The sequence below is a fragment of the Carassius auratus genome, chromosome 38, assembly GCF_003368295.1.
Source record: "Carassius auratus strain Wakin chromosome 38, ASM336829v1, whole genome shotgun sequence".
NCBI lineage: Eukaryota > Metazoa > Chordata > Actinopteri > Cypriniformes > Cyprinidae > Carassius > Carassius auratus.
The window spans coordinates 14,211,106-14,238,820 of record NC_039280.1 but is presented as its reverse complement, the minus strand read 5'-3'; the positions used below and the strand labels follow the sequence as shown (position 1 = coordinate 14,238,820).

General features: G+C 37.4%; 4 protein-coding genes across 5 annotated transcripts; 3 read left to right on the top strand and 1 right to left on the bottom strand.

The window, feature by feature from the left end:
• The first annotated feature begins 368 nt into the window (after positions 1 to 368).
• LOC113057174 (catechol-O-methyltransferase domain containing 1) lies at positions 369 to 5,304 on the top strand. The gene is made up of 7 exons (XM_026224315.1): positions 369 to 509; positions 846 to 958; positions 3,718 to 3,823; positions 3,911 to 4,029; positions 4,514 to 4,568; positions 4,656 to 4,789; positions 5,080 to 5,304. Exons 1-7 carry the CDS (start codon positions 473 to 475, stop codon positions 5,230 to 5,232), a joined length of 717 nt encoding a protein of 238 aa, XP_026080100.1. The 5' UTR covers positions 369 to 472; the 3' UTR covers positions 5,233 to 5,304.
• Positions 5,305 to 5,444: 140 nt separating this feature from the next.
• Positions 5,445 to 8,420, top strand: LOC113057173 (interferon-induced protein with tetratricopeptide repeats 1). The gene is made up of 2 exons (XM_026224313.1): positions 5,445 to 6,009; positions 6,560 to 8,420. The coding sequence occupies exon 2, from the start codon at positions 6,562 to 6,564 to the stop codon at positions 7,867 to 7,869; it is 1,308 nt and encodes a 435-aa protein (XP_026080098.1). The 5' UTR covers positions 5,445 to 6,009; positions 6,560 to 6,561; the 3' UTR covers positions 7,870 to 8,420.
• Positions 8,421 to 9,511: 1,091 nt separating this feature from the next.
• On the top strand, positions 9,512 to 14,820 carry LOC113057172 (neurofilament medium polypeptide). 2 transcript variants are annotated; one of them, XM_026224312.1, is made up of 4 exons: positions 9,512 to 10,769; positions 10,969 to 11,093; positions 11,681 to 11,707; positions 11,792 to 14,820. In XM_026224312.1, exons 1-4 carry the CDS (start codon positions 9,792 to 9,794, stop codon positions 14,520 to 14,522), a joined length of 3,861 nt encoding a protein of 1,286 aa, XP_026080097.1. In that variant the 5' UTR covers positions 9,512 to 9,791; the 3' UTR covers positions 14,523 to 14,820. The 2 variants fall into 2 exon arrangements, with proteins under 2 accessions (XP_026080097.1, XP_026080096.1); XM_026224311.1 differs by having other exon boundaries at positions 11,681 to 14,820.
• Positions 14,821 to 17,280: 2,460 nt separating this feature from the next.
• LOC113057171 (voltage-dependent anion-selective channel protein 2) lies at positions 17,281 to 26,032 on the bottom strand. Its single transcript, XM_026224310.1, has 9 exons — positions 25,877 to 26,032; positions 23,972 to 24,043; positions 23,824 to 23,873; positions 23,336 to 23,488; positions 23,193 to 23,245; positions 21,392 to 21,619; positions 20,763 to 20,913; positions 18,108 to 18,165; positions 17,281 to 17,841 (listed from the first exon to the last, which is right to left on the bottom strand). The coding sequence occupies exons 2-9, from the start codon at positions 24,036 to 24,038 to the stop codon at positions 17,750 to 17,752; spliced, it is 852 nt and encodes a 283-aa protein (XP_026080095.1). The 5' UTR covers positions 24,039 to 24,043; positions 25,877 to 26,032; the 3' UTR covers positions 17,281 to 17,749.
• Positions 26,033 to 27,715: the final 1,683 nt, after the last annotated feature.

The following is a 27,715-nucleotide window of genomic DNA, read 5'->3' as shown; positions in this document are numbered from 1 at the left end:
GCGTGTGTGTGTGTGTATACTCTCTATATATACGATAGATATAGATAGATAGATATAGATAGATAGATAGATAGATAGATAGATATAGATATATATATATATATATTATACTATATTTGAAACAGCAAATATAATATACAGTGAATTAGAAGAGTGGGCTACTTTGCCTGAAAGCCTCTTGAAAGGTCTCAAAATCACTGCTCTTTGCAAATTATACTTTCTCCCCAATTTTCTGGAAATCTAGATTGTATCAAGCTTTCTATTCAGGGTATTATCATGCTTTTCCTTAACGGCCATTGAACAAAGGTACTTGTAAAGTAAACTTTGATAAAATCAATATCATGCAAAAAGTACAAACAAACAAACAAAAGATGGACTTTCCACTTTAGCTAGTCTGAGTACAAGCCGCACTTGCATACATCTCCATTTCACGTGTCTCTTATTTCTGTTGATTCTGGTTCCTGACATTAAGATGATTTGTACCATAAGCCTCGCCTTGGCATTAACAGGTAGGTTTATATCTGCTTTCATTTATGTAAAATATTCAGTAACAGTAATTTGACTTCTAAATACAAATGGATTGAAATATATTGCTTGGTAAATGCAGTAATTTACATTTTGGGGGGGGGGGTGCCTAGACGTTGTATAAAGACACATTTTTATAGATCACCAAGTGTGTTTAATGTTATGGTTATGAATGCTTAATAAGCTGAGATTTTGCAGCCCTAATAAACCAGCTCTGAATAATAATGCTGTTGGCTCTCCTATTCTGAAAGTATCCATGCTTTTATTTCCTCAGCAGTGGTTAATATAGTTTCAGTAATATCTGTTCACTTTATGTGCAGGACTCTGCCAGTCTGCTCTTATCAGCAAGAGTCACAAAGGAGATGATCCTCTGCTGCAGTATGTGGTCAATAACTCTCTGAGGGAGCACCCAGTGCTGAAAAAACTGCGACTGGTGCGTAAAAAACACCTTTGCAACATGCGACACCAGACATATTATAATAAGAAAATCCTAATTAAAAATAAGTACATAAGAAATAACTGTGTATAGCAGGAATCAAAATTCTGACACCATTGTAAACATGCTTCTGCATAGCATTCTCTATTAAAGGGTTAGTTCACCGAAAAATGAAAATTATGTCATTAATAACTCACCCTCATGTCGTTCCAAACCAGCAAGAACTCCGTTTATCTTTGGAACACAGTTTAAGATATTTTAGATTTAGTCCGAGAGCTCTTTGTCCCTCCATTGAAGCTGTGTGTACAGTATACTGTCCATGTCCAGAAAGGTAATAAAAACATCATCAAAGTAGTCCATGTGACATCAGAGAGTCAGAATATTTTGAAGCATCGAAAATAAATTTTGGTCCAAAAACAGCAAAAACTACGACTTTATTCAGCATTGTCTTCTCTTCGGTGTCAGTTGTGAGCAAGTTCAAAACACAACAGTTCAATGATATCCGTTTCGCGAACAAATCACTAGATTTAACCAGATCTTCTTGAACCAGTTCACCAAGTCGAACTGAATCGTTTGAAACTGTTCTTGTCTCCAATACGCATTTATCCACAAATTATTTAAGCTGTTAACTTTTTTAATGTGGCTGACACTCCCTCTGAGTTCAAACAAACCAATATCCCGGAGTAATTAATTTACTCAAACAGTACACTGAATGAACTAGAGTGAAGAGAGAACTGAAGATGAACACCGAGCCGAGCCAGATAATGAACAATAGACTGACTCGTTCAGCCTATTGCTCGTCGGTGGGTAATTAGCTTTTGAGTAACGCAAAGCTGGTGATGATACTGAAGGACCTTAAACACTCACCTAAAGGATTATTAGGAACACCTGTTCAATTTCTCATTGATGCAATCATCTAATCAACCAATCACATGGCAGTTGCTTCAATGCATTTAGGGGTGTGGTCCTGGTCAAGACAATCTCCTGAACTCCAAACTGAATGTCAGAATGGGAAAGAAAGGTGATTTAAGCAATTTTGAGAGTGGCATTGTTGTTGGTGCGAGACGGGTCAGTCTGAGTATTTCACAATCTGCTCAGTTACCGGGATTATCACGCACAACCATTTCTAGGGTTTATAAAAAATGGTGTGAAAAGGGAAAAAACATCCAGTATGCGGTAGTCCTGTGGGCGAAAATGCCTTGTTGATGCTAGAGGTCAGAGGTGAATGGGCCAAATGATTCAAGCTGATAGAAGAGCAACTTTGACTGAAATAACCACTCATTACAGCCGAGGTATGAAGCAAAGCATTTGTGAAGCCACAACACGCACAACCTTGAGGCGGATGGCCTACAACAGCAGAAGACCCCAACCACTCATCTCCACTACAAATAGGAAAAAGAGGCTACAATTTGCACAAGAACATGGATCCATCATGCCTTGTTACCACTGCAGGCTGCTGGTGGTGGTGTAATGGCGTGGGGGATGTTTTCTTGGCACACTTTAGGCCCCTTAGTGCCAATTGGGCATCGTTTAAATGCCACGGCCTACCTGAGCATTGTTTCTGACCATGTCCATCCCTTTATGACCACCATGCACCCATCCTCTGATGGCTACTTCCAGCAGGATAATGCACCATGTCACAAAGCTCGAATCATTTCAAATTGGTTTCTTGAACATGACAATGAGTTCACTGTACTAAAATGGCCCCCACAGTAATCCGGACCTCAACCCAATAGAGCATCTTTGGGATGTGGTGGAACGGGAGCTTCGTGCCCTGGATGTGCATCCCAAAAATCTCCATCAACTGCAAGATGCTATCCTATCAATATGGGCCAACATTTCTAAATAATGCTTTCAGCACCTTGTTGAATCAATGCCACGTAAAATTAAATAAGTTCTGAAGACGAAAGGGGGTCAAACACAGTATTAGTATGGTGTTCCTAATAATCCTTTAGGTGAGTGTATATGAGAGCCATGATAGGTGTCAAATCCCTATAAGTAGACGTGGATCATGGATGCGAGCTTGACTAACGTGACCTGCCAGAACTGACGCTAACACTTGATTTCTACAAAAACCTCAAATTCTCTGTATTTCCACGTTTAGTTTTTAACCTTTCAAACATTATCGTAAAAGGCACCCATTATGCCCCTTTTACAAGATGTAATATAAGTGTCAGGCACCCCCAGAATGTGTCTGTGAAGTTTCAGCTCAAAATACCCCACATTTATGATTTATGATTTTGTGTGGAAGCAGAAACACTGTTTTTTTGCATGGCTCTTTAAATGCAAATGAGCTGCTGCTCCCCGCCCCCTTTTCCTAAGTAGGGCTGTGCCTTTACATCAGAGTGCCTCAGATACTCTGCAAAAAAAAAAAAAAAACGCTTGTATTTGATGATCTTGTCTATCACACTGAAATCACGCTTTTAATGCCATATCAGTTTAAACTTCTGTGTGGCTCACTCAGGGCAGGGTCTCTGCCAATATGGCATCGTCCTTCAACAGTCATGGGCAGATTCTGCTAAACTGCTTATTATTTATGGGGATTAAAAAATGAGCGGGTGGATTTTTATCACAATAGGGTGGTTGTGTATACACACTGCCAACACACATATGTTCAAATGTGAATTTTGCATAATAGGTGAGGCTTGATAGATGTGTAGTTTCGCACACTAACACTAAAGGTCAGTATGGGAATTTTCTGCACAAGTATGTACATTTTTTATTTTATTTTACCTGTACTATATTTCTGATTCAAGAGAACTATGGAGGATCCCCAAAACCTGATGATGGTGGCAGCTGAGCAGGCTCAGTTTATGGCTAACCTCGCAAAACTCATAGAAGCCAATAAAACTATTGAGATTGGTGAGTGAGAGCAACAAAAATCATGAAAATCATGGGGTTTACTTTTCACTGCCTACCTGTAAAACACACATTTTGCATCTGTCTCAGGTATGTACACTGGATACAACGCCTTAAATCTGGCTCTGGTAGTTCCTGAGAATGGACTTGTGGTGGCCTGCGAAATTGATAAAGAATATGTGAAAATAGCCAAGCCATTTTTTACAGAGGTAAACCCTATTAAAACGTACAGTAGCATTCTGTCCATTTTAATACAGCGGAAGTAATTTGTTTTTTTTAGGACACAGATCTGCTTTAGATAACTGTATATGTAAAGTTGCTTCCCTGCATACACCTACACACGTCTTCATTTCAATATTGATTACCACCTGCCACTGCAAGCTCCCAGTCATCAGTATAAAGCCCAGCTGACCAGTACGACTGAAGGCAGAGATGCAGAAATGTCCATCAGACTCTACACTGATTGCTGATGGAGACAGATGTGAACGTACACCTGGGTGCTGATATCCACAGAAAGTTGAACATCAAAGAGCTTTATCTACAATTTTCTCTCCTCATCCTGTAGTTTTATAATATAACATTAAAATAACACCCTATATGTCTGGGAAAAGCAAAGTTGAAAATGTTTCACTGTCCACTAGGGATTTCTAAGGTAAAATTTGAACAAATAATGTCAACCTCTTTTTGTTTTAGGCTGGAGTGGAGGATAAAATAGATATTCGTATTAAACCTGCAGTTGAAACCTTGGGTAAAGATAAAATACTATTGCAGTGCATCATCTTTATTTCTTTATTTCAAATAAAGCTATAGAGAAATCATTCTTGTGTCTTTACAGATGAACTCCTAGCTGCCGGCGAAGCTGGAACGTATGACTTTGTGTTCATTGACGCTGACAAAAAGAGTTACGAAACATACTATGAGAAGTCACTCCAGCTCATACGAAAGGGTGGCATTGTGGCTATTGACAATGTAAGTATGCAGTAGAGTCGGATTAGTTTGCTTTGAAACAAACCCATCTGTACATACATACACTCTCTGATAAAAAGGTACAAAAGATGTCACTGGGCGGAGGTCAAAAGGTACACACTACAAAGATGTACCTTTCTGAAGGTACAAATCTTTTGTACCTTTGTTTTGTGAGAGTGTACTGTACTATATGGGTGCACAGTTAGGTTTTAAAGATTCATTTAAATGGTCTTACAAATACATTCCCAGCTTCGCTTTTGATCTGTGAGTAAGCTGGTGTCTCTGCTCTTCAGGTTCTCTGGGGCGGAGAGGTCATCAACCCAGCTGCAGATGACCTTTCCTCACAGACCATAGACAAACTGAACAAGAAGTTACACAAAGATGAGCGGATTGATCTCAGTATGCTCACGGTTGGAGATGGCCTGACACTGGCTATCAAAAGATAATCTTGATTATTTAACAAGAAATAAATCACCTAAATAAAGACTCGAATAATGAAAATAAATGTTTTCAAAGCTTCTTTTCTGAATAAATTAATTTTCAACTGAACTGTCTGATGTTCACGAAAAATAAAAACTATGGACAGTGGCCAGTAAAGCTATAAATATATTTATTTATAAATATCTTTATTAAAAAAAAAAAAACACACACACATTGTAGCAAAGGCTGTGCATATTTTTATTGCGTCGTGACGTTTCGCCACTAGATGGAGTCATTGCTCTTCAGGTTCAAGTTATTTGTCCTGCAGATATCTATTCACTTGTTAGAATTCTACTTTACTCATCTGCTTGCAGTTTATTAGTTGTAAGTAGTACTGTGCGTACATCATAATTATTTGTAATTTTCCTTATTATTTTTTGCACATTACATTTTTATTTATTTATTTAAAGTCACTTCTATCACATTTGTAGTAACGAATCTATGAAATTCACTTGAAACTGTTCCTTCTGCCTTAAAAGTCGCTTTACATATTGCTTATCTGATCTAGGATTGTTAATTGGCACGCATGAACAGAGGCAGCTTATTACATTTAACTAGGTAGATGACGTTGCACACTTACAGTTTCGTTTATCGCTAATCAGAGCAATAGTTGGAAAGTGAAACTTGGCTCAAAACTTATATTGTCCCCAAATATAAGTAACCTACCCCTACACTATAAAAACCATCCTCAGCGACTGTATTCAACCAGACAACGTTTGGGTGAGGAACCAGAGCTGTAGAAGGTAAGACTTTTTCATAATATGCTTAATAATGCTGGTGAAACTTGATTTTAAGGTGTCTTTGTAGAGTGTAATTATACATTCAAGTACTGAGTACTACTAATTAACTACAAGTACTTACTAAATGGTTAGGATTAGGGTTTGGCTTAGGTTTACTCGCATGTAATTGAGCTTAATTAATAGTTATTATAATAGTAATTACATGTAAGGTGTAACAAGAACACCTTAAAATAAAGTGTTGCTAATTATTTTAATAAGTAAATAAAATAAACAGCTCTACATCAGTAATAGAAACTGTTACTATTAAAATATACTGTATATCAGTGAATGCCTTTAATCTTGAATACTTTTTAATTAGAATTACAGAAAAATAAATAAATAAGAAAACACTTGTTGAAAATATGTTTGACTGATTATTTAAAGTTTCCAAAAAAAAAAAAAAAACTGGAGGGATTCAAGGAAGCTGAGAAGAAAGAAGAAAAACAGCAAGAGTATAAACATTAACATACATATATATTTTTTTTTCTTTTCTTTTTTTTTTTTTACAATACAGGAATGTCTGAGGATAAGCTCAAAGTGTTGTCTTGCCACTTTACTTGGGACTTGCAAAAGGAGGATGCTGACCTTAATTTTCTCGAAGTAAAAATTTGTGAAAGACTGGCAGTGAAATGCGAGTATGAAGGAAACCTGAAACAAAGAGAATTAAACTTTTTGGCCTTTATTAAACATTTACAAGGATTTGAGGAGGAGGCACTTAAGACCCTGCAACTAGCAAAGAAGGAACATCCGGACGATGACAGCAGTGTGATTGTGACGTATGGAAACTTGGCCTGGGTGCACAGTCTCATGGGCAGTGTGCCTGAGGCTGAGACTTACATAGAGAAAGTGAATGACATCCTCAGAGCATTCCCTGCTCCGTCTCCAGCAGAGCTTCACAGAGAAGTTCAAAGCGAAAAAGCCTGGTCGCTTCTCAAGTTTTCTAGAAAGACCTACATCAGGGCTAAGGAGAGTTTCCTTGAAGCTTTACAGAAAGAGCCGGAAGACAAGGAATGGAACACAGGCTTTGCCTTTTCTCTGTTCCGTCTGGAGGGACTGAAGATTGGTCAGTACAAGCGTGTACGGTTTGAAGATTCTCCTGCTGTGCTCCAGTTGAAGAAAGCTCTGAACCTGGACCCGGACAATGCAATGATCCATGTGTATCTGGGGCTTAAGTGCTACAAGAACACAAAGACTTTAAATAACGCAGAGGCATGGCAGTACATGACGCAAGCGCTGGCGATGGCTCCAGATAACCTCAGCGTTGTTCTGCGTGTTGCAAAGTTCATGAAGAAAGAGCAGTGTTATGACAAGTGCCTGAAAGTGTTGCTGGAAATGCTGAAGAAAGCACCAGACTCGTCACGTTTGCATCATGAGATTGCCAACAACTACCGCTGGAAAGCCATGCAGATGAATGACGTACACAATCCGGAGCTGCTGGACCTTTGCATTCAGCATTTAGAGAAGGGTGCCAGTTTAAACCCGGGTTACATATACCCACAGCTGGAGTTAGCGCAGAGGTATGCAGAACGAAAGCAGACGGCTAAAGCAGAGCAGAGGTTCACCGAGCTGTTTGGCCTTCCTGACCTGAAGCCGGCTGACCGTCAGGCCTGGCATCGCATGTATGGGGATTTCAAACAGTACAGATGGGGCTCAGAGAGAGCTGCGGTGGAGCATTACAAACAAGGAATGATGCTGGGGCGAGTGTCCACCGAATGGACCGCATGCAGAAACAGACTGAGGAAAGTCCTTCAGAATGACAGACGGGACACATATGAGATCCGCACATTCTTTTATTCCTTTCGAACAGAGAACAAAGATGATTAAGAGAGAATAATTCAATCTCTGTTTAAGATCCAGTTGTAATCTTCACTCGTGATGAATTTAGCAATAGTTCTACTTTTTCCTTTATGATCTACTGAGTGTTAACAGAGTTAAATAATAATATATATTACAAATTATTTTGATATAATCTGTTTTTCTAAATGTTTATTATAAACATTATAACATGCATAACGGATTTTCTGTTTATGGTACGGAAGAAAATGTTAATCTACAGAATTTTCCGTTTTAATGTTGAAGGAAGTGTCCGTAAATTTTAAGGAAAATGTCATGGTAATTTTCTGCCAGTACATTATCCGTTTTTTTACAGAATTTTTATTTTTTACAGTGTATGTCTTTTCAAGTGTATTTTATCACACATTTATTAAATTACAAATTTTCACATGCAGTTTTTTTATGATGAGATTCATTTTTCTTTATTACACTTTATGCTGCAAAGCTGACTATTGTGTCTGAACTGAAGGAAATATTGAACATTATCAGTGGTTTTAGTTGTATACATCTGAAATAAAAATAATTGTGTTGATAAATTAACATGACACCTTGTCAGAGTGCAGTATCTTTATTTCAGTGGAATTAAACATTAACTTGTTTACTTCATAGTTTTATTGAAAACAGACATGCACCTTTTGATCAGTAGAAGATTGATGATTAGCTAAAATGCTAGTATTCTATGTTCAGATCTCTTTTAGTCAATTAGCTGCAGAATTGAGCTTCATCTGGTTTTCAAAAAACACTTTTAAAACTTTTATGGTATTTTGCGATCTCAGTCAGTAGTAATCATCAGTAAGCAGAGCCTCCTTTCTATATCTATTCCAGTTAATGTTGCTGTCATTTAAACAAAAAAAGGGACATACAAAAAAACACGTACCAGTGGTGTCAAACTATATATGTGTTACAGTAAATTTAAAGCACATATTTAGATGCACTCACATGAGAAGACATTCGTGTGGTGTGTATGTTGTTATTGTTCTGATTATTAAAATTCTCCCTTATTTGCATGCATATTACTGTAAAACACATATTAATTCCTTATTTTACATGACCATATTTTAGATCATTTAACCCTACCCCATACCTAAAAATAGCTATTGATATGTATCAAGTTTATTGAGGCAAAAGTCAGAGATAATAGTTTCGTTAATCATGAGAACTGTTCACCAAACTAAAGAGTTGCCAAGCTGAAGTAATAGTAGGCCGAGCTATGTCTTTTTAAATGTAAAAGGGCTTTATGGTTCATTAGGCCATTGATAACCTTGTGCAGAAGGTCCTGACACTATAAGGTGTTTGACATATGGAGAATTTCTGCTGATATTTCTGTACACATGATAACAGTAGTTTCAGGAGTTCAAACCCTGAAAGGGAGGATGATGATGCCATTATATTTTTTTGTAATTATAGCCTACATTATTTTAATAAGGGGCAGTCTGTGCAAACTCGTGATATGTAAACAAAAATAAACAGTAATTATAAAACTTTGTTACTAGTACTTAACTAATTAAATTCTTACTTGATTATTATAAAATAAAAATTATTCTACTACATTTCTGAATTTTATATTGAAATATGTCATCAAGGGTGCATACATTATAGGGCATTTATGTAAGCTATTCTAGCTTCGCTAACGTACTGAACAAAATATTTCACGGCAGAATATGAGCTGGGGATTGATCTGCGGACGAGAGTGTGACGTCACAGCAGCTCCCTGGAGATCGCCGGGGGAGTGAGTGAGTGAGTGAGTGAGTGAGTGAGTGAGTGAGAGAGTGCGCAGGATGCTGAGCTGAACAGCTGATTCTGTGCATTTAACCAGTATGGAAAGCTCCATTCCGCTAACCTAGCATACATTGCAGTATATAAAGGGCACCATTTTCACTAAACGCTGCAAAGGAAAACGCACCAGCTTCACAATGGAGCGTCTTCTGCATTCACCTGGCCGGACACGGGAAGAGTACCGGTACCAAACAGCGCGTCCTTCATCACAGCTCACCTCAAGGTCTGCCTTCAGCAGAGGTAACGAAATCCTTAGCGAATTCGCCGCTAAACCAGCCGATAGCTTAGATTTTTCAAACAAATATGCAGGTGGAATGAATCTGAGGAAAATTAGTGAGAAAAAATTACTGCAGGGGCTCAATGACCGCTTCGCGGGATTCATCGAGAAGGTCCATCACCTGGAAAACCAAAACAGAGCGCTAGAGAAAGAAATCGAGGCCATTAGACAGAGAGCAAAATCCTCTTCTTCTCTTTCCAAAGAGTATGAATCAGAACTTGGTAGTCTGAGGCAGCAAGTTCATGAGATAGGCCTTCAAAAGCATCAGATTGAGATAAACCGCCAGAACCTGGAGGATGAGTTTAACACTTTGAGAGAAAAGTACGAGAGAGAGGCTTGTGATCGAGCTGATGCGGAGGACAGCATTTCGGTACTAAAGAAATGCATTAATGACGCAAACCTAACCAAACAAGAAATGGACAGAAAAGCTAAAGCTCTCGAAGAGGAGATCGGCTTCTTGAAGAAGAACCACGAAAGCGAGGTAGCCGAAATGATGGCCCAAATCCAAGAGGGTCATGTGACAGTAGAAATGAGTGATTTTAGTAGAAGTGATGTCACTGCAGCTCTGAGAGACATCAGGATGCAACTCGAAGGTCACACGGACCCTGACATCCAATATGCTGAGGAACGCTTTCGAGCACAGCTTGCTAAACTGACCAAAGCTGCTGAGGTCAACAGAGAAGCCCTCATGGCCACTAAAGCAGAGATTAATGAACACCGGAGACAGCTCCAGTCCAGGAACATTGAGCTCGACTCTGTGAAAGGTGTGAGAGAAGCGCTGGAGAGGCAGCTGTATGACCTCGAGCAACGACACAATGCTGAAATCCATCACTACCAGGTAACACACGTGATGCACTGTTCAGCCTAAAACATTTTAATAATTCAGTTTGAGGATTTGATTGAACACTTCTGTTTAAATCATGATAAAGTAGCAAGTTGAGTACTTTTAATGTACGCCAATTCTACATAATCTGAGATTCAGTATCTTGTCATGATCCTTTTTTTCCCATTGTTTACTTATTTTGTCCATGGTGCAGGACACAATCAGAGAGTTGGAATTGGAGCTGAAAAATGCTAAATATGACATGAGCAGTCATCTGAGGGAGTACCAGGACCTTCTCAATGTCAAAATGGCACTGGATGCTGAAATCTATTCCTACAGGTACTTCTTTGATTACACGCCATCAAAAACCATTTTACAGTTCACTTAATAATAAACTCTAAGGAGCAGCAAAGCCTTTTTAACAGGTATCAAAATATCTCTAATCTTTATTTGATTATGTATTATCAGTTGCTTTCCATACCTGATACTGTCCGCTTGGCAAGCAGTGTTGTTCCAGTCAGAATTTATTTCTTGTGGGTCCCTCAACAGTGCAGATGAATAGATTGTCAGCTTTATCAGCCAACCAAACTGCCTGGAAGGTGTAGTCTTGTCGATAATATCATCCCAGAAGCCTTCAAAGAACATAATCATGTATTAAGTGACATAAGTAATTAAAGATTAATTTGTTTCTGCATTAAGAAACAATAAATATAGCATAGGAAATTTCATTACAGTGTTGTCACAGCCAAATTATAGTATTTAACATGATGTTTATAATGAATGTTGTCATTATGTTGTATATAATGAATGATATATATAAAAAAATATGTCCTATTTATAGTTTCTTAGGCCTGTATTTAAAATGCATAGGCTGTCACTAATTGAGAATAATTACTCTGAATATTTTGTTTTGTTTTGTTTTTTAGAAAACTTTTGGAGGGTGAAGAGTCGAGGTACTCTACAATCTCAGATGCTCATATTTCAGTACCATACATTTACAGACAGTCACCCATCTATACTCTCCCGTGTGTCAAAAGACAGGGGGGAGCAACTCGAAAAGCAGAGCCTCAGTACAAATTCGTCGAAGAGATTATTACAGAGACCACCAGAGAAGATGTGGAGATATCCGACTCTGGCTCTGATGGAAAAGAGGGTGACAGACCAGAGGAGGAGAGCAGTGAGAAGGATGCACAGGGTGAAACTCCACAAGAGACTGAAGAACCAGCCAGTCCTGAATTAGAAACAGAGGAAAATGAAGTCAAACCAAGTGATGATAAAGTGGATGAGCCAGCTGAAAAAACTCCAGATGATTCTGAGGTACATAAAGATGCCGACTCTGAACCAATTCAGCAATCTACAGAAGAAGCTACTGATGAACAAGATAAAGATGAGGAATTAGACTCAAAAGACACTGAACACAAAGACCTGAAGGATGACATGCAGGACAAAGTAGAAGAACCTGGAGAGGAAAATAAACAAGCTAAAGAGACAGAGAAAGATGTCCCCAAACCAGATCTGTCAGAAAAGCAAGAAATGCCAGAGGGATCAAAAACTAGAGAAAAAGAAAAACCATCTCAGGAACTGCAAGATCCTGAAGCAACACCTCAAGGAAACACTAAGCCTGGTGGACAGACTACTGAGATAACTTCTCCAAAAACTGAAGATGCTGAAGTTTCATCTCAAGAATCTACAACTGCAAAATCAGCAGAGAAAGAGAAAGAATCAGCTCCAGTGAAACCTGTAGAGGAAGATACTCCCAAACCAGATAAACGAGCATCTTCCGAACATGCTGAGAGTGGAAAACAGACTACAGGAGAGGATGCAAAGGAGGACGCTTCTGCAAAAAAAGACAAATCTGATAGTATGAAGGAAGAAACTAAGAAATCTGAGCATATGGAAAAAGAGCAAGAGGATAACAAACTAACAGAGAAACCTGTGGGGGAAAAGCAAGAGGATGTGTCAGGTAAAGACGAAAAGCAACAGAAACCTGAGGAGTCTGTAAAAGATAGCAAAGCTGAACTGGCAGACAATGTGAAAACAGGAAAAGGTGAAAATAGTAAGGCTAAAGAACCAGAAAAGACACAAAAAGAGATTTCAAAGGATGCCGAAGAACAATCACAACCGGAAATGTCAAAGAAACAGGAGGACAGCAAAAGCAGTAGTGATCTAGAATGTGTGACAATTGAAAAGGGTGAAGCTGGTAATCTGAAAGAAACCGAAAAGACACAAGAAGACCTTTCCAAAGTTGCTGAAGAAAAACCACAACCTCAAAAGCCACAAATACAAGAGGACAGCAAAAGTGCAGACAGCATCAAAACAGAAGAGACTGAACATGCTAAGCCTAAAGAAGCAGAAAAGACACAAGAAGTTTCAAAAGAAGAAAAATCACAACCCCAAAAGTCACAAATACAAGAGGACAGCAAAAGTGCAGACAGCATCAAAACAAACGAGACTGAACATGCTAAGCCTAAAGAAGCAGAAAAGACACAAGAACTTTCCAAAGAAGAAAAATCACAACCCCAAAAGCCACAAAAACAAGAGGACAACAAAAGTGCAGACAGCATCAAAACAGAAGAGACTGAACATGCTAAGCCTAAAGAAGCGGAAAAGACACAAGAAGTTTCAAAAGAAGAAAAATCACAACCCCAAAAGTCACAAATACAAGAGGACAGCAAAAGTGCAGACAGCATCAAAACAGAAGAGACTGAACATGCTAAGCCTAAAGAAGCAGAAAAGACACAAGAAGTTTCAAAAGAAGAAAAATCACAACCCCAAAAGTCACAAATACAAGAGGACAGCAAAAGTGCAGACAGCATCAAAACAAACGAGACTGAACATGCTAAGCCTAAAGAAGCGGAAAAGACACAAGAACTTTCCAAAGAAGAAAAATCACAACCCCAAAAGTCACAGATACAAGAAGACCACAAAAGTGACAGCGTAAACAGTGTCAAAACAGAAAATGTTGAACGTGCTAAGACTAAAGAAACAGAAAAGACACAAGAGGACCTTTCAAAAGTTGGGAAAGAAAAATCACAACATGAAAAGTCACAGAAAACGGACGACCAAAAAAGTGACAGTGTAGACAGTGTTAAAACAGAAAAGGTTGAACATGCTAAGACTAAAGAAGCAGCAATGACACAAGAAGAACCTTTCAAAGTTGCAGAAGAAAAATCACAACCTGAAAAGTCTCAGATACAGGAAGCCCGCAAAAGTGACAGTGTAGACGGCATCAAAACAGAAAAGGTTGAACATGCAAAGCCTAAAGAAACTGAAAAGACACAGGAGGACCGCTCCAAAGTTGAGGAGGTAAAATCATCTGAGAAGTCAAAGAAACAGGAGGACAGCAAAAGCGATAGCAGAGCTGAAAGTGTGACAACAAGCGGAGGGGAAGCTGAAGTCACAGAGAAACAGGTTGATGAAACCCCGAGTAATCAACCCCCAAAAGCCCAGGAAACAACATCTGATGCAAAGCATGAGCAAAAGGATACTAAAGAAAGCAAAGAGATGCCAGAAAAAGCTGAAGAGGTGGAGAGTGTGGTGACCAAAGGCAGTGAAACCAGCAAAGATGTTAAAAGTCAAGAAACTGTCCAAAAAGACAAAGAATCAGACAGTGGTGCACATGAAGTGATGGCTGCAAAATCTGAGACGTCAACCAAAACAGAAGCTAAAGCTCTGGAGAAGACAGAGCAGGTCAAGGACAGCAGCATGGAGGACAACATGGACACCAAAGGTCCAGAAGAAACAACTAAACCCTCTAGTGTAAAGTAGAATATAAACAGCAGAAAATATTGATTAAAATGTCTTTGAGAATAGAGAATGTTCAAATAGCAGCCTTGACAAATAAATTACATCCGCGTGATCTCAGTTCAGCATGACTTTTAGAAACTGCTTTTTGGAAGTGTAATATTCTGATGCAAGATGCATGCTTACTTACACTGTGTACATAACGAATGTGAATTATGAGGAATGTATACAATTTTATTTTGCTACATCCCTTGCTCTGATAAGCCAAAATGTATGTATTAAAAGTGCTATACATTACAGTAACTGAATAAATATTCCAGCATATCAGACAGTGTTTGTCAGTATGTTAATTCCATTGCTTCTCCTACAAAGGAAACTACAGAATTGAGTTTTGTAAACTGTTTGGTAATGTGGTTGGTTCATACTAGAAACACTTACTAGCAAGTAATTGCATGAGTTTTAATATACCCCTGTGTCAATATGACAGTGCTTCATCATATTCATCTCAGTGGTTTTTCTGCAGGATACAAGGGTTCACATTGTACATAGTGCAGTTCAATGTTTGGGGTTTGTAGGATCTTTTGGAAGAACTAAATATACAGTGAAGCACCCAGTTCAGTTCATGGAGCTCCCTCCCATGACCAAACTTACCATTGGGCTTGAGAGGGCTGCAGCCCATGGGCCCTGTCTTTGATCAGCATATTAGAATGATTTCTGACACTAAAGACATGTAATGGCTGCTGAAAATTCAGCTTTTTTAAAAAATATACTTTTTTTTAAAGAATAATTTTTCAATATTAAGAGTTTGTGTATTTTGGATTTTTTTTAAAAATCAGCACAAGAGACTTCTTTTTCAAAAGCATTAAAAAGTCCTACCAACATCAACATTTTACGGAATTTCTAAGCGGCCATGTATTATAATATTTTTTCTTCTTGTTTTCTCGTTATCTAGACATAACGAAGTTCGTTTTCTCGTTATAACGACTTCATTTTCTCGTTTTCTCGACATAACGAAGTTCGTTTTCTCGTTATAACGAATTCATTTTCTCTAAGAAGTTACAAAACTGCGCCAGCAGGTGGCACTATAGACCTGAATATAACCTATGAATATAACTGATGGGGTGTTGTACACTATCCACTTTACTGTACGCGGACCTTCCTCGTGATCGCTATAATTTGTGCAGTCTTCATTACTGACATTTAATTAATTCATAAATGTTAAAAGCTTGAATCAATATGAATATTTTGTGTATTAAGTTCCTGCTAGATGCATGAGTTTCACAAACGCGTTCTGTGTCATAAAATAACTGCTTATCAAAACCAAGGTTGACATCACTATATTCTGTTTATCTACAGTAGGACGGGATTTAACGATGTAGGCTGATGTGCTTCTTTTCCTTATTACTAATCTTTATTGTTAACCATATTGATGAGAAATATAGGCTACAGTAAGAGCACCTGCATGGTTGTCCATCAGATGCCTGTCAAAGTTGAGTTCGTTACTATAGCAACAGTAAAACTGTCATGTCGTTATAACGAGAAAACAAACTTTCGTTATGTCGAGATAACGAGAAAAATAAGTCGTTATAACGAGAAACCGAACTTCGTTACGTCGAGATAACGAGAAAAATAAATCGTTATAACGAGAAAACTACTTTCGTTATGTCGACATAACGAGAAAATTAAGTCGTTATAACGAGAAAACAAAAAGGAAAAAAAATTGCATGGCCGCTTAGAACTTCCATAAACATTTTGAACAGTAGTGTAGATGGTGACCCAAGACCACACCATTTTTAACACAGACAATCTAATAATAATAAAAAAGGTCATTAATAATAATAATAATAATAATAAATATATATTTATATATATATATATATATATAGAACAGAACCTGCAAAGACTTTTAATGACATGATGACCAAGAAGATTGAAAATTTTTCCAAATGCATAATAACAGATGTGAGATTTCATGCTTTAACACTGAACCCACATTAAATGAAAGCGGTTTTGCATTAATCAATAAAACAGCTTGTCCTTGCTGGCCTAATTTCACAGAATGTAATGACTATGTTTCCACTCATAGAGGTCATCAGGTCAACAAACATGCTTTTTAATCAACTCTTTTAAACTTCCATAGGCTAGACCCTTTTAAAGTTGAAAAAACCATTAAAAACAGAACACAAGCAACGTTTCAGACTTTGTTTTTCCCCTCTAATCACACGAAATGAATTTTGCACTTTTTGTCACTGAAAAATACGAGATGCTTCTCTTCTACCATTTAATGTGAATAAGCCTGTTCATTTAGTATTTACATTAAGCATTAATTCATTCGTTTTTCCTCTGCAGAATTCTGGGTATAATTTATTTTTCAGCTATGAGGACCAATTTGCCTTGTAAGCCACAAACACTATATCATAGATTAATTCAAATAGTTTATTGAAAAGATCAAACATACACATAAGGACTCAGGTGTTGTGAATGCATGATGTCAGGGAATTAGGGTCATAACGCAACACTGGGAGCAAAGGGAACTGAACTCAAACCACATCCATAAGACCCGTACCGTCATCACGGTGAGCCACGGAGAGTCGTCTGTGCTGCAAACCAAAATAAAAGGCCAGCCATTCCAGCACAGGAACACCAGCGTTTAGCTCCCAAATAGGCTACCCAAAAACTGCTCAGTTTGAGGGCAGACTTCACATACAACAGTTATTCTAGATGGCTGCCGAAGGAAAAATAAACGGCTTAAGCTTGTCCGTGCATGGAAAGAAGAAAACAGTTTTTAAATAATTGGAGGTATAACCTTTAATATCGAGTTAAGCGGTTGCTTGAATCGCATTCAGACGACTAAGGAATATCAGATACAATACAAATGATAAAATCAGAGACAGTTTTGTCACAAATCCACCCTAAACCCACCAACGGCTAACTGAGAAGTGAAAACAACAGAAAGCCACAGATGCCCTCCATCCCAGAGAGTATATCATTACTGTAGCAGTGCTGGAGAGAGATGAAGAAATTAATTTGTAGCTGAATGTCTATAAGAGAATGACTACAAATGAAAAACAAACAAGGGCATTAGGACCAGGAGGGGGACAGAAAGAAACACCATGACATGATCGCTTTTGATGAGCCTTTGCACACATCCTATCCCATCCAGAATCCCCCTGCTGGTTGCTGCTGGAGTTAAGATTTAAGGCCAGATTTCTCTGATATTCCCTTGTCCCTGAAGTTAAGCAGGAGCAGGTTTAAGCCTCCAGCTCCAGGCCCAAGCCCAGCTTGTGGCCACCCGAATTGATGCCCTTTCCATCAACCAGGGCCGACAGGGTCAACTTGATGCCTGAAAAAACATCAAAAATTTAAATCAATGCAGCTTTTAACAGCATCCTAACCACAAACAAACTTATTAAAGGGTCAGGTTTCATAAATTATTGCAAAAACACCCTATTTTATCAGTTTCCAAAATCGAAGTGAATCATATTGTGCGGTAGACAAGATGATGTTCCCAGCTATAAACTATTGCGAGACACAAAAGAAAAGAAACCAATGCCTTTCGCTATTAAATTCTCAAGTGTAAATAATAATAAAGGAATTTCATATCTGTACCTGGTCTCAGAGTCTGAGTATAACCAACACCGACAAGGCTGGTGTTATTCACTTTAGCCTGTTGATAGAGAGGAAAATATTGTTTCATTCTTCAGCCACAATACTCACATGAAAAGCCAAATGTAACATTCAAATCACAATGTTAGAGATATCTCTCTCATTTGACACTCGGTTGTTTCCGTTCCTGCAACTGCTCTGTATGTTTGTATACAAAATGTGCAAAGCAGTGGCATGAACGAAATTGAGAACCACTGGTATAAATGACACTGCAGATTGAAAATATTAGTTAATAATTATGATTAAGAACCTAACAACAAAGCATCAGTATTCATTAGTACTTTAATGGAAAAAGTACATTTAGAAATTTAACTTTCTGGGATCAGATTGGAGTGTGCGATAATAAAAAATAAAAATAAAAAAATATTTTCTGGAATTTTGTCAATAATGATATTTGGGCGGTATTTTGCCGAGTGTTTTATTGTGCTGGTACCCCGTGTCCGTTTGGACTGCCGTGGACAGATGACTTCCAAAGCTTTTGAAATTCTTCATATTCTGCGCAGTGATTATTTTGCAGGGGTAACAGAAATGAACTTTTCCAAAAGTTAAAATCGATTTTTTACATTCTATGAGGATCTAATCTTAATAAGGCCAGTTTTTCTAACCTAATTATATGTATGCATCATCTTTTGTCAAATTCTTATATTGAATCAATAAATTAAAATAGTAAGACACTAAAAGGCTGTTACCAATGAAATGGAATCAGTACAAAAAAAAGTGTGTTTGCAATGCAAAGATGGCACAGAATCTGCATCTGAAGTATAATTTAGATGCCTTCATTCAGACATGAATGCATTTAACCCCATACAAATTAATCAAATGTTTTGAATTATTTTTTTTTTTTTTTGAAAACTGACATTTGAAATGATTTAGGGAGAGGAAAAAAGGGAAAATATCCTATATATAAACCTAAAATCTCCAGTAGGTGGCGGCAAATCACTTCATGAGTGACTCATTGAGTCATTCATTTAACCAATCCGTTCAAAGGCTGATTGATTCATTACTGAAACAGTTGTGTGTTGCTCAGGGATGCAAAACAGTTCTGCTGTGGCTTTATTTGGAACTACTTTCATTGTCACAAAAAAAAAAAAAAAAAAAAACACCTGCCGTCTAAAATGACACTTAAAGGGTTAGTTCACCCGAGAATGAAAATGCGTCCATCTTCTACTCGCACTCGAAGCATCCTAGGTGTATGCGACCTTATGACTCCCACTGAAAGTCTTGGAAGAGCAAGGACAATATTTAAAATAACTCTAATTGGATTATTCTGAAAGAGGAAAGTCACATAAACCTAGGATGCTTCGAGGGTGAGTAGAAGATGGACAAATTTTCATTCTCGGGTGAACTAACACTTTAACATTAACTACTAGTTTGTTGAGCTGTTCAATAAATATCACATTTGCAATCAAGCTGATATTTGGAGAAGAACATCACTCTTAAAATTATAGTAAGTTAACGGTGTCAAATTATTAAAAAAAAATAAAAAAAGTCAAAAGTCAACGTTTTTGCCCCTATATCTTGAATTTAGGGGGACATCTAAATGTATTTTAATAGACTAAATCACACAGTGAAAGAATGAACTTGTGTTTTTGTGATATACTTAATGTCAAATCGCATATCGTTTAAACAATTGCAATATTATTGTAGACGATACATATCTAGGGCCCTATGATGACTTCTTTTATTACACACACGGAAGCGCAGGTGACGCTCACGATGATTTCAGCATCTGTCGTCTCACTAAATAAGGACGTGAACACATGAACAACATCTCCAGAACTGCTCTGAGAGTCACTTCATGAGCATTAAACCGTTTGATTTGAGTAAAACTAGCGTCACATCACATACACAGAACTGTAAAGGTACGACAACCCATCAAAATAAAAGTCTGGTTTAATTTAAAGACAAGTATTTGCCAGAAATGTTTTACTGTTGTTCAGCAGAATGTACATAGCCTACTACTACTATTGAAAAGAAGTTTATTCTATTTTTTAAGGAATAATCACACAATTTCTTCCATGTTTTATTTTCAATAGTAAATCCCCTTTGTTTACCAAAAAATACAGTTTGCTTAATTTCCAATAATTAAGAGTTTTAAGCCTCCATTTGATAACCAGAAAAAAAGTAATTTCACGACAGAATTTCAGAGGGGAAAAAACATTTCATAAGGCTATTTTAAGAAAACATTGAATAAATTACGTTGTTATTATGCATTTAAATAATTAGACATGCTAAAACACAGAATTAGGTAACAAAACATGTGGTGAAGAAAAAATAAAACATTTCATAGGGCCCTATGAAATCTTTGTTAAACTTATAATAAATTGATGTGACTGTTTAAGTTTTATGATTTTAATTAATTGGACATGCTTTTTGATTAATACAATTTAATTTAACCATTAAAAAGGAGATGAGAAAAATTAAAACAAAAAATGGAATTTGGAAAAAAATAAAATAGAATTTTGGAAAAAATAAAATGGATTTTATAGGGCCCTACATATCGCATACCCCTAGATCAAACGAGAAGCAAACAAGTGCCCACTTCTGTAACTTCAGATTTTTTTTTCAAACTCTGTCAAACTCAAAAAGTCTACTCACACTGATGGAAGCATCTTGGTCCAGCTGATACTTGGCAGCAATGCCGAAGCGTGTGCTGTTGTTTCCTGCGGTCCAGGCCAGATTCACCGCTGTCTCCAGCTTATCGCTCACTTTCTGATAGATTGAGCCCCCAAACTCTGAGCCATCATTACTGCAGGGACAAACAATAGAAATTAGGAATCATTATAAAAATAAAAATAAAACTGTTCTTAAATCTAAAATCAATAAATCAAATAATGTCACATTAACTCTTGGATAAATACACAAACGAATTTTTTTTTCTTTTCTCGTAATATCTTGTAATTTTATTTAGATCATATGCATTGCTTGAAATATTTTTAAGAACAAATCCAAAAAGACATTTGGCGCAGAAATTTAGAAGAAAAATATGTTAATATTTTTTTATTTATATTTGTAGGCATGAAAAGAAAGTAATCATTTTAAAATCCTTTGTATTTCAAGATTGTCCCCGTCCATATTTGTGGACAAGTAAACATGTAATAAAATTCCTGATGTCTAAGCGAACTCTGTATCCATAATTTCTCACTATATCAACACTTCTCCCCACTAAAATGAACCAGGTCCTCGTCCATGCACTTAGGATGATGTAGTGATGGGTCATGACTTACACATTAGTGTGCAGCTGGAAGTCTCCTGTTTTATAGCCTACAGCAAAGTTGTTCTGGATCATCTTGGACTTGGCAGTGTCGAAGGACATCTGGTATCCAGCGAGCCATCCCTCATAGCCGACCACTGCAGCGCCGTGGATGGTCGGACCAGCGAAGTCGAAGTCAACGTCACAGCCCAGGTTGACGAACTCACGCTTGTATGCGGTCTTGACTTTCCCACTCTTTTTTCTGTACATGAGGAAAAATACACAATTTATCATCACGTTTAGACAAAAAACATTTGTTTATATAAGGTATTTTAAACATATGGATTATTTGCCTTCTGACTAGCAATAAACCAAAATTCCAACCTGCAGAAATATAAACCGTTTGGATTCTTAATATTCTTTCCCATCAAACAAGTGATACAATTAGCTAAACAAATGACTTAATAGTAATAATTAATCAATCTTCTTGATTAAAAATAAATGTAAAAGTTACATAAATTTCATCCTCAGATAACATATCAAAAAGGAAGCGAGTTATTATAGTTTGGAGGCCTACATAGATGTGGTTCAGAAACAGTATCTGGACACTTAGGTGACACATAAGAAGGAATAAGTATGAATAGTTACTATGATCAATAAATGCCCACTTTTTAAATTTTTAGGCTTAAAATTATCAATTTGATTTGATGATCAAAAATGATCAAATTAAGACAAAAGTATTGCAACACTTCCTGTTAGTCTAATGTTAGTGGCACTTACACATCAAAACAGCAAATAAATTACTAGAACTTCAACTAAAAATAAAACTCAAAAATCATAATATAAATAAATGGTGGTCGACCGATATTGTTTTTTTGCCAGCTGATGTCGATGTGGATATACATTAATTCCTTTGTTTAATCATTCTATCTGAATATTAGACAGACTTCTATCTGAGAGAACTTTTAACGACGACAGCGAACGAGAGAGTGTGTGAGCACTGTGTGTGCTCAGGTGCTGCCTTTCACTGCGCTGTCAAAATAAAAGTCCCGCCTCGAACATATCGGCCAAGCAGAAAAACTTATCAGCCAATGCCGATATTTTAAAAATGCCAAATTTTGAGCTTACTGATGTATCGGTTGACCACTATAAATAAATACATTAACATATTATCTGAAATGAAGACTCCTGCCAAAGGACAAGCTGCAGATACTATAAGGAAGACCTTTTTATTCACTGCACCAATTTATAACATTTCAGAGCTTATATTAAGGCCAGCAAAAAACAGCACATGACGTCCCATTTTGCATTGCCTGCACAAATACAACAGAGCACATAGCTGTGCTTATGAAATATACATCCTTTTATTTATTTATTTTTTAAAGAAATTAATACTTGAAAAAAAAAAATCTTGCTAAACCCAAACTTTGCCATTCTTTTAGTAGACTAGTAAATCCACTGATTTTGCTCAGAAACAAACACTGCTGTTTACTCCTCTGTTACATGATCTGCAGCCCCTGCCATGAGCTACATGAGCCTATAATACATCAGTGAAGGCCATGTCAGCGTGAGCACAGCAGACAGGCGATTTACAGTTCTCAGAACACCAGGCCTACGCTGTTGAGCTTGTGTGAAAGCAACCTGCATCAATGCACAACAAAACAGAACTAACTCGGTCACATGGCTACACTTGAAATTGCTCAATACAATACTGAGTTACAGTCCACCATCAAACAACATAATCTCCCCTGACCCAAATACACACACGTGCACTAAGACAAATCTGGGCTTCAAACCAAATCTGAAGCTCTTCTGTAGAAAAATGAATAATTTACCCTGTATTTGGTGAGAAGGTTGTGTCAAAGGTCAGCTTCAGTCCCTTTGCAATCTGAAAAAGTGATGAACAGAATTATTCTTCACGCTAAAAGACCTGCACCTTGATTAAACACCATTCAGTGATTGGAAAACGCATTCAGACCTGGTCTTCGATGACGATCTCTGTGCCCAGGGTGTTGTCAGTATTCCACTTCTCTGTGAAGGTCAGCCCATACTCAGACCTCTTGTATTTGGTTTCCAGGCTGCCCACAACTTTGTTGGTGTCAGTGTTAGAGGAACCAGAGGTCTTGAACTCCTATAGAGATGTAAAGCATAAATATTTCAGATCGTGGTGGCATATTCATGCATTGTTTCATTAAAAAATAATCCTACTGAATTAAAGCATTAAGTATCAACATATGAAATAAGCTGCATGTGTACTTTTCTCCTTTCTTTTTTCCTAATCTAGTTGTCCAATAAACCTGGCTTGGTACATCACAAATATTTTTGGCTCTTTGACAAATTGTTTTGTTCTTTTATCGCATCAGATAAACCATCTGCTAAATGCATAAATATAAATGTATTTATAATGTACATGGAACTGGCTTATGTATTTTCTTTCAGAAAACACTTAGGAAGAGAAAATCTCACCACTCCACTGGCTGCTTTGGTCTTGACATCGAGCTTCACCATACCAAATCCTTACAGAAAACAAACCAAGGCAAACTATTACAACATGAAGTGGCAACTAATGGTGATTTTTTTTTTACATGACGTAGTGCATCGTTAGATACATTACCATATCCTTTGTTGAAGATGTCTTTGGCAGACTTGCCAAGATCAGCATATGCTGGGGGAACTGCCATTTTACCTATTTAAAAAAAACACATTAACACAGTTACAACTGATCGGAGTCATTTAAAATAAATAGGTGGGATGTTTTGGACGGTCTACGGTATCTCTAGCTTTACATGGTTAATCGTAGTGAGCCAGTGTCATATCAGTTTGATAAAAGATCCATCCTGAATGCAGCTGCTCTGCTCCGGCTAATCTAAACTAACAGCTGGCCACTCCTCACTGAGTCACGGAGGTAGGAAGTGACGCATTGACTCACTCCACACAAATCTACAAGAGTGGAGCATCTGCACAAGTCAGCATGAGAAGCAATTATAGGAATAAAACCGATGCAGCCTGGGAAGGGTGTGGAGGCGAGGGGTGGAGACGGTTTTAAAAACAGCTCTGCTTTAATTGTTGGTCTTTTTAGTGTATGGTCTGTATAATTGATTTAATATGACAACGAACAACATCCAGGAACTGTACAGTGACAAGGCTGCATCTAAATGGTTAAATGCATGCAAAGACATCAATTACAATTCTTCATGGAATTTCAAGTAAGAGACCAATCACAATGCGGTATACAATGATGGGGGGGGGGACAACCAATCAGAACTCAGAATACACAATTATGAAGATATCACGCTACATGAATTTCAAATATTCTACCCCTTGTAAAAATGTGGTTTAAATAGACTTTGAGCATTCAATTTCAACTGCAAAGTGTGATATGATGTCATGCACTTTCTCAAATAAATGAATGAATTAATACACAAATATAAAAACAGAGACCGTGCCATTAGGGTTAGACTTTAAAACTGTTCAAAGAGGGGGAAATTAATGAAAACCAGCCTAAGATTGTTTGCTGGTCTTAACTGGTTTAGCCTGGTCCAGCTGTTCTCCCAACCAGACCAAAGCTGAGCAGACTCGAAGAGCAGCAAACCATACCGATTTAAACCTATCAACAGGGGAATATAAAAAAAAAAAACATCTAGCCAGAATGTTATCAATATAAAAATGCTCTGGAAACACTGTAAATATTGCTGAGAAAACAAATATTAGGAAATATACTTAAACTACACTCCCAAGCAGAGAACATAAGTTACTCTAAATGTAATATAAAGCATCAGCATGACCCTTATCACACAGGACACAGAGTAAAAGTCATGTCTGGACCTGAAGGAGTGACAGGTGTTCCCATGTCTGTCTTTTTAGGAAGTACAACATTACCGCTGCTTCACCACAGAAACAATTCCTTGCTAGTCCTTCCGGCGTGAAAACAGAGTATTAGCTGTTTTGAAAGAAAACTATCAACTTGTGCAGGAATCTTATCGGTTTATAATCAATTCCGTTCAATTAATCGAGAGCTGCTCTTTTATAAAGGGCAAAGTAAGGGCAAGGCTAATTGCGGATCTCCTTCCCATTTTCAGAAACCACTTAGAAACCCGCATGGTGCAGCTGGTGGACATACCACAGACTTAAAACCAAACCAGACAGAAGTACAGCATGAACTGTGGTTAGGTCTTAAACAAAACAGAGACACACGAGGACTGAATTGATCATCGTGACACAGGTCGTTCACTCGTGTCCGCCCGCGGAGAGAGCAGCTCTGACCCGGAGACCTGTCCATTAAAGCTGCACTATAGATCGGGATGTAACGCTGCTGACTTGTGCTCGTGTTAGGCTCTGACTGATCTCAGGCTCTGGGCTGCTCCGTCTCTCTGGCTGGGACATTAGGACAGGCCGAGGGCTCTGAAGGATTCAGCTAACGCCAGCTAACGCGCTAGCACTACGTAGAAAGCATGTGATTTAACAGCTCCAACGCTGAACTGTCCGCAGTACGTGATTTCTGCGTTTCTCACCGACTTACCTGTTAAAAGGAGTGGAGTGAGGTTATTCGGGTACGCCTGTTGAACTTATTCCCAGCGCTGAGCCAATGTGGATGGCCTGGCCAGTTGGAGGGCGAGCTGAAGGAGACTGTAACACACCCGTGCCGACAGCCTCCAGCCAAGGACCCCAGACTGCCCCATCTGTGCCTGATTGTAAATGCTTACAACCCAAAAATAGATGGGCCTTGCGCTGTATTCCCACATACTTTTCTCCTTTCACGTTGATAATATAGAAAATATTCCATGACTCAAATATCAACATTTTCAAGGGATTTATTATCTTCAAAAACCATTACCTTCAGAAAGAGTCTGTGCAAAGGCTTGTTTGAGCCTTGCTCTTGTTTTGACAAAAAAAGCAAATGACTTTTAAACGTTTGTAAAATAGTGTGTGTATATATATATATATATATATATATATATATATATATATATATATATATATATATATATATATATATATATAATATTATATTATACATTATTATTATTATTATTATTATTATTATTATTCTTTATTTTTATAACTGTACAACAAATAGGAAAGACTTTAAGACTTTATTTTCATCTTCATTACAGTTTAGGTCTTGATATTTTTATGCTTTTTCATTTTTTTCGTATATATTTCTATTTAGCTTTTTATTTATTAAAAAATTATATTTTTTACTTAAAATATAATTATTTTATGAATTTAATCAAATCTTATATTTTAATTTATCTTATTTCAGCTTTATTTCAGTTTGCTTAAATGTTGTTTTCGTTAACAACTGCGTCCTGGTTTTCATTTCAAAGTGAAAAAGAAAGTGTGCTTCGTTTAACTGTTGAACTTCATGAAGTTGCATTTCTGAAGCTATCGATTTAAAACAAAGTTGCTATTTATCTGCAGAAATCATAGAGAATTACGTGTGTCCAGAGAGTCTGCGTGTCTCTCATTTCTGCTGAAGTTGGATTGTAGTGCTCGGTGACTCACGAGCTTGCGATGCATCCACTGTCCTCGTGGGGCTGCTAAAGCATCTCTACAGCTGTTCATGTAAAAAAAAAAAAACAAGGGGTAGCACTTCAGCTTGTTGCACTCCATTCCTTAGGCTGTGATGTTTCGAAAGGTTTGCTAAATCTAGTGATTAAAAACCTTTTAGGTGTCTAAGCACAATAGGAAATCCATATGTTTTGTCAGTTATTCTTTTTTTTCTGCTCTAAAAGTGTCTCGAGTCAGAGACCATAGGCCTTTAGATCTCACATTTGGTGGAATGCCCCCTCCCTCCAAATGTTGGACACTAGGTGGCGCTATAAATGTGTTCATTTGCGTTTAAGTGCCTAACTCTGGAATCATAAGGGCAAATTATTATTATTATGAAGCAAGCCCTACAAGAATGCATACGTTCAATTCGATTTTTAAGCCATTTTCAATTTTATGAAAATATAATTATCTATATTAATTAATTGGTACATAAATTGTCCTTCAGGTTTAACCTTAAGCAAAAAAGTAATGTGTGCCTAATAAGCAAAAAAAAAAAAAAGGAAATTGGAAAGTACCCCTCTTCTTTCATCTTCTGCCCTAAATTGGTGCAAGAGACCGCAAATCATGGAGACCACACTTGTCAGGATAGTCCAATATGTCCCAAAGAAAGTGTACACTTTGAAAATATATTTGTCAGACAATATTGCTGTCCATTTAAAATAAAGATGCACTTTTACAGTATTTTACAATATCTCTTTTAAGAGAATATACCGTACACTATCTCATAAAGACGCACACACCTCTATTTAGTTTTGTGCTATGAATAATGTTCTTTTTAAACCTGACATCAGCTCAGAGCCATATA

Excerpts from the sequence above, each read along its gene's own strand:
- LOC113057173 (XM_026224313.1), top strand. The coding sequence starts at position 6,562 with ATGTCTGAGGATAAGCTCAAAGTGTTGTCTTGCCACTTTACTTGGGAC.
- LOC113057171 (XM_026224310.1), bottom strand. The coding sequence starts at position 24,038 with ATGGCAGTTCCCCCAGCATATGCTGATCTTGGCAAGTCTGCCAAAGAC. Across the intron at positions 23,246-23,335 it reads AGATCGTCATCGAAGACCAG|ATTGCAAAGGGACTGAAGCT; the intron begins GTCTGAATGCGT and ends TCACTTTTTCAG. Across the intron at positions 17,842-18,107 it reads TACTCAGACTCTGAGACCAG|GCATCAAGTTGACCCTGTCG; the intron begins GTACAGATATGA and ends ATGTTTTTTCAG.
- LOC113057174 (XM_026224315.1), top strand. The coding sequence starts at position 473 with ATGATTTGTACCATAAGCCTCGCCTTGGCATTAACAG. Across the intron at positions 3,824-3,910 it reads CAATAAAACTATTGAGATTG|GTATGTACACTGGATACAAC; the intron begins GTGAGTGAGAGC and ends CATCTGTCTCAG. Across the intron at positions 4,790-5,079 it reads GCATTGTGGCTATTGACAAT|GTTCTCTGGGGCGGAGAGGT; the intron begins GTAAGTATGCAG and ends TCTGCTCTTCAG.
- LOC113057172 (XM_026224311.1), top strand. The coding sequence starts at position 9,792 with ATGGAGCGTCTTCTGCATTCACCTGGCCGGACACGGGAAGAGTACCGG. Across the intron at positions 10,770-10,968 it reads CTGAAATCCATCACTACCAG|GACACAATCAGAGAGTTGGA; the intron begins GTAACACACGTG and ends TCCATGGTGCAG. Across the intron at positions 11,094-11,680 it reads GCTGAAATCTATTCCTACAG|AAAACTTTTGGAGGGTGAAG; the intron begins GTACTTCTTTGA and ends TTTGTTTTTTAG.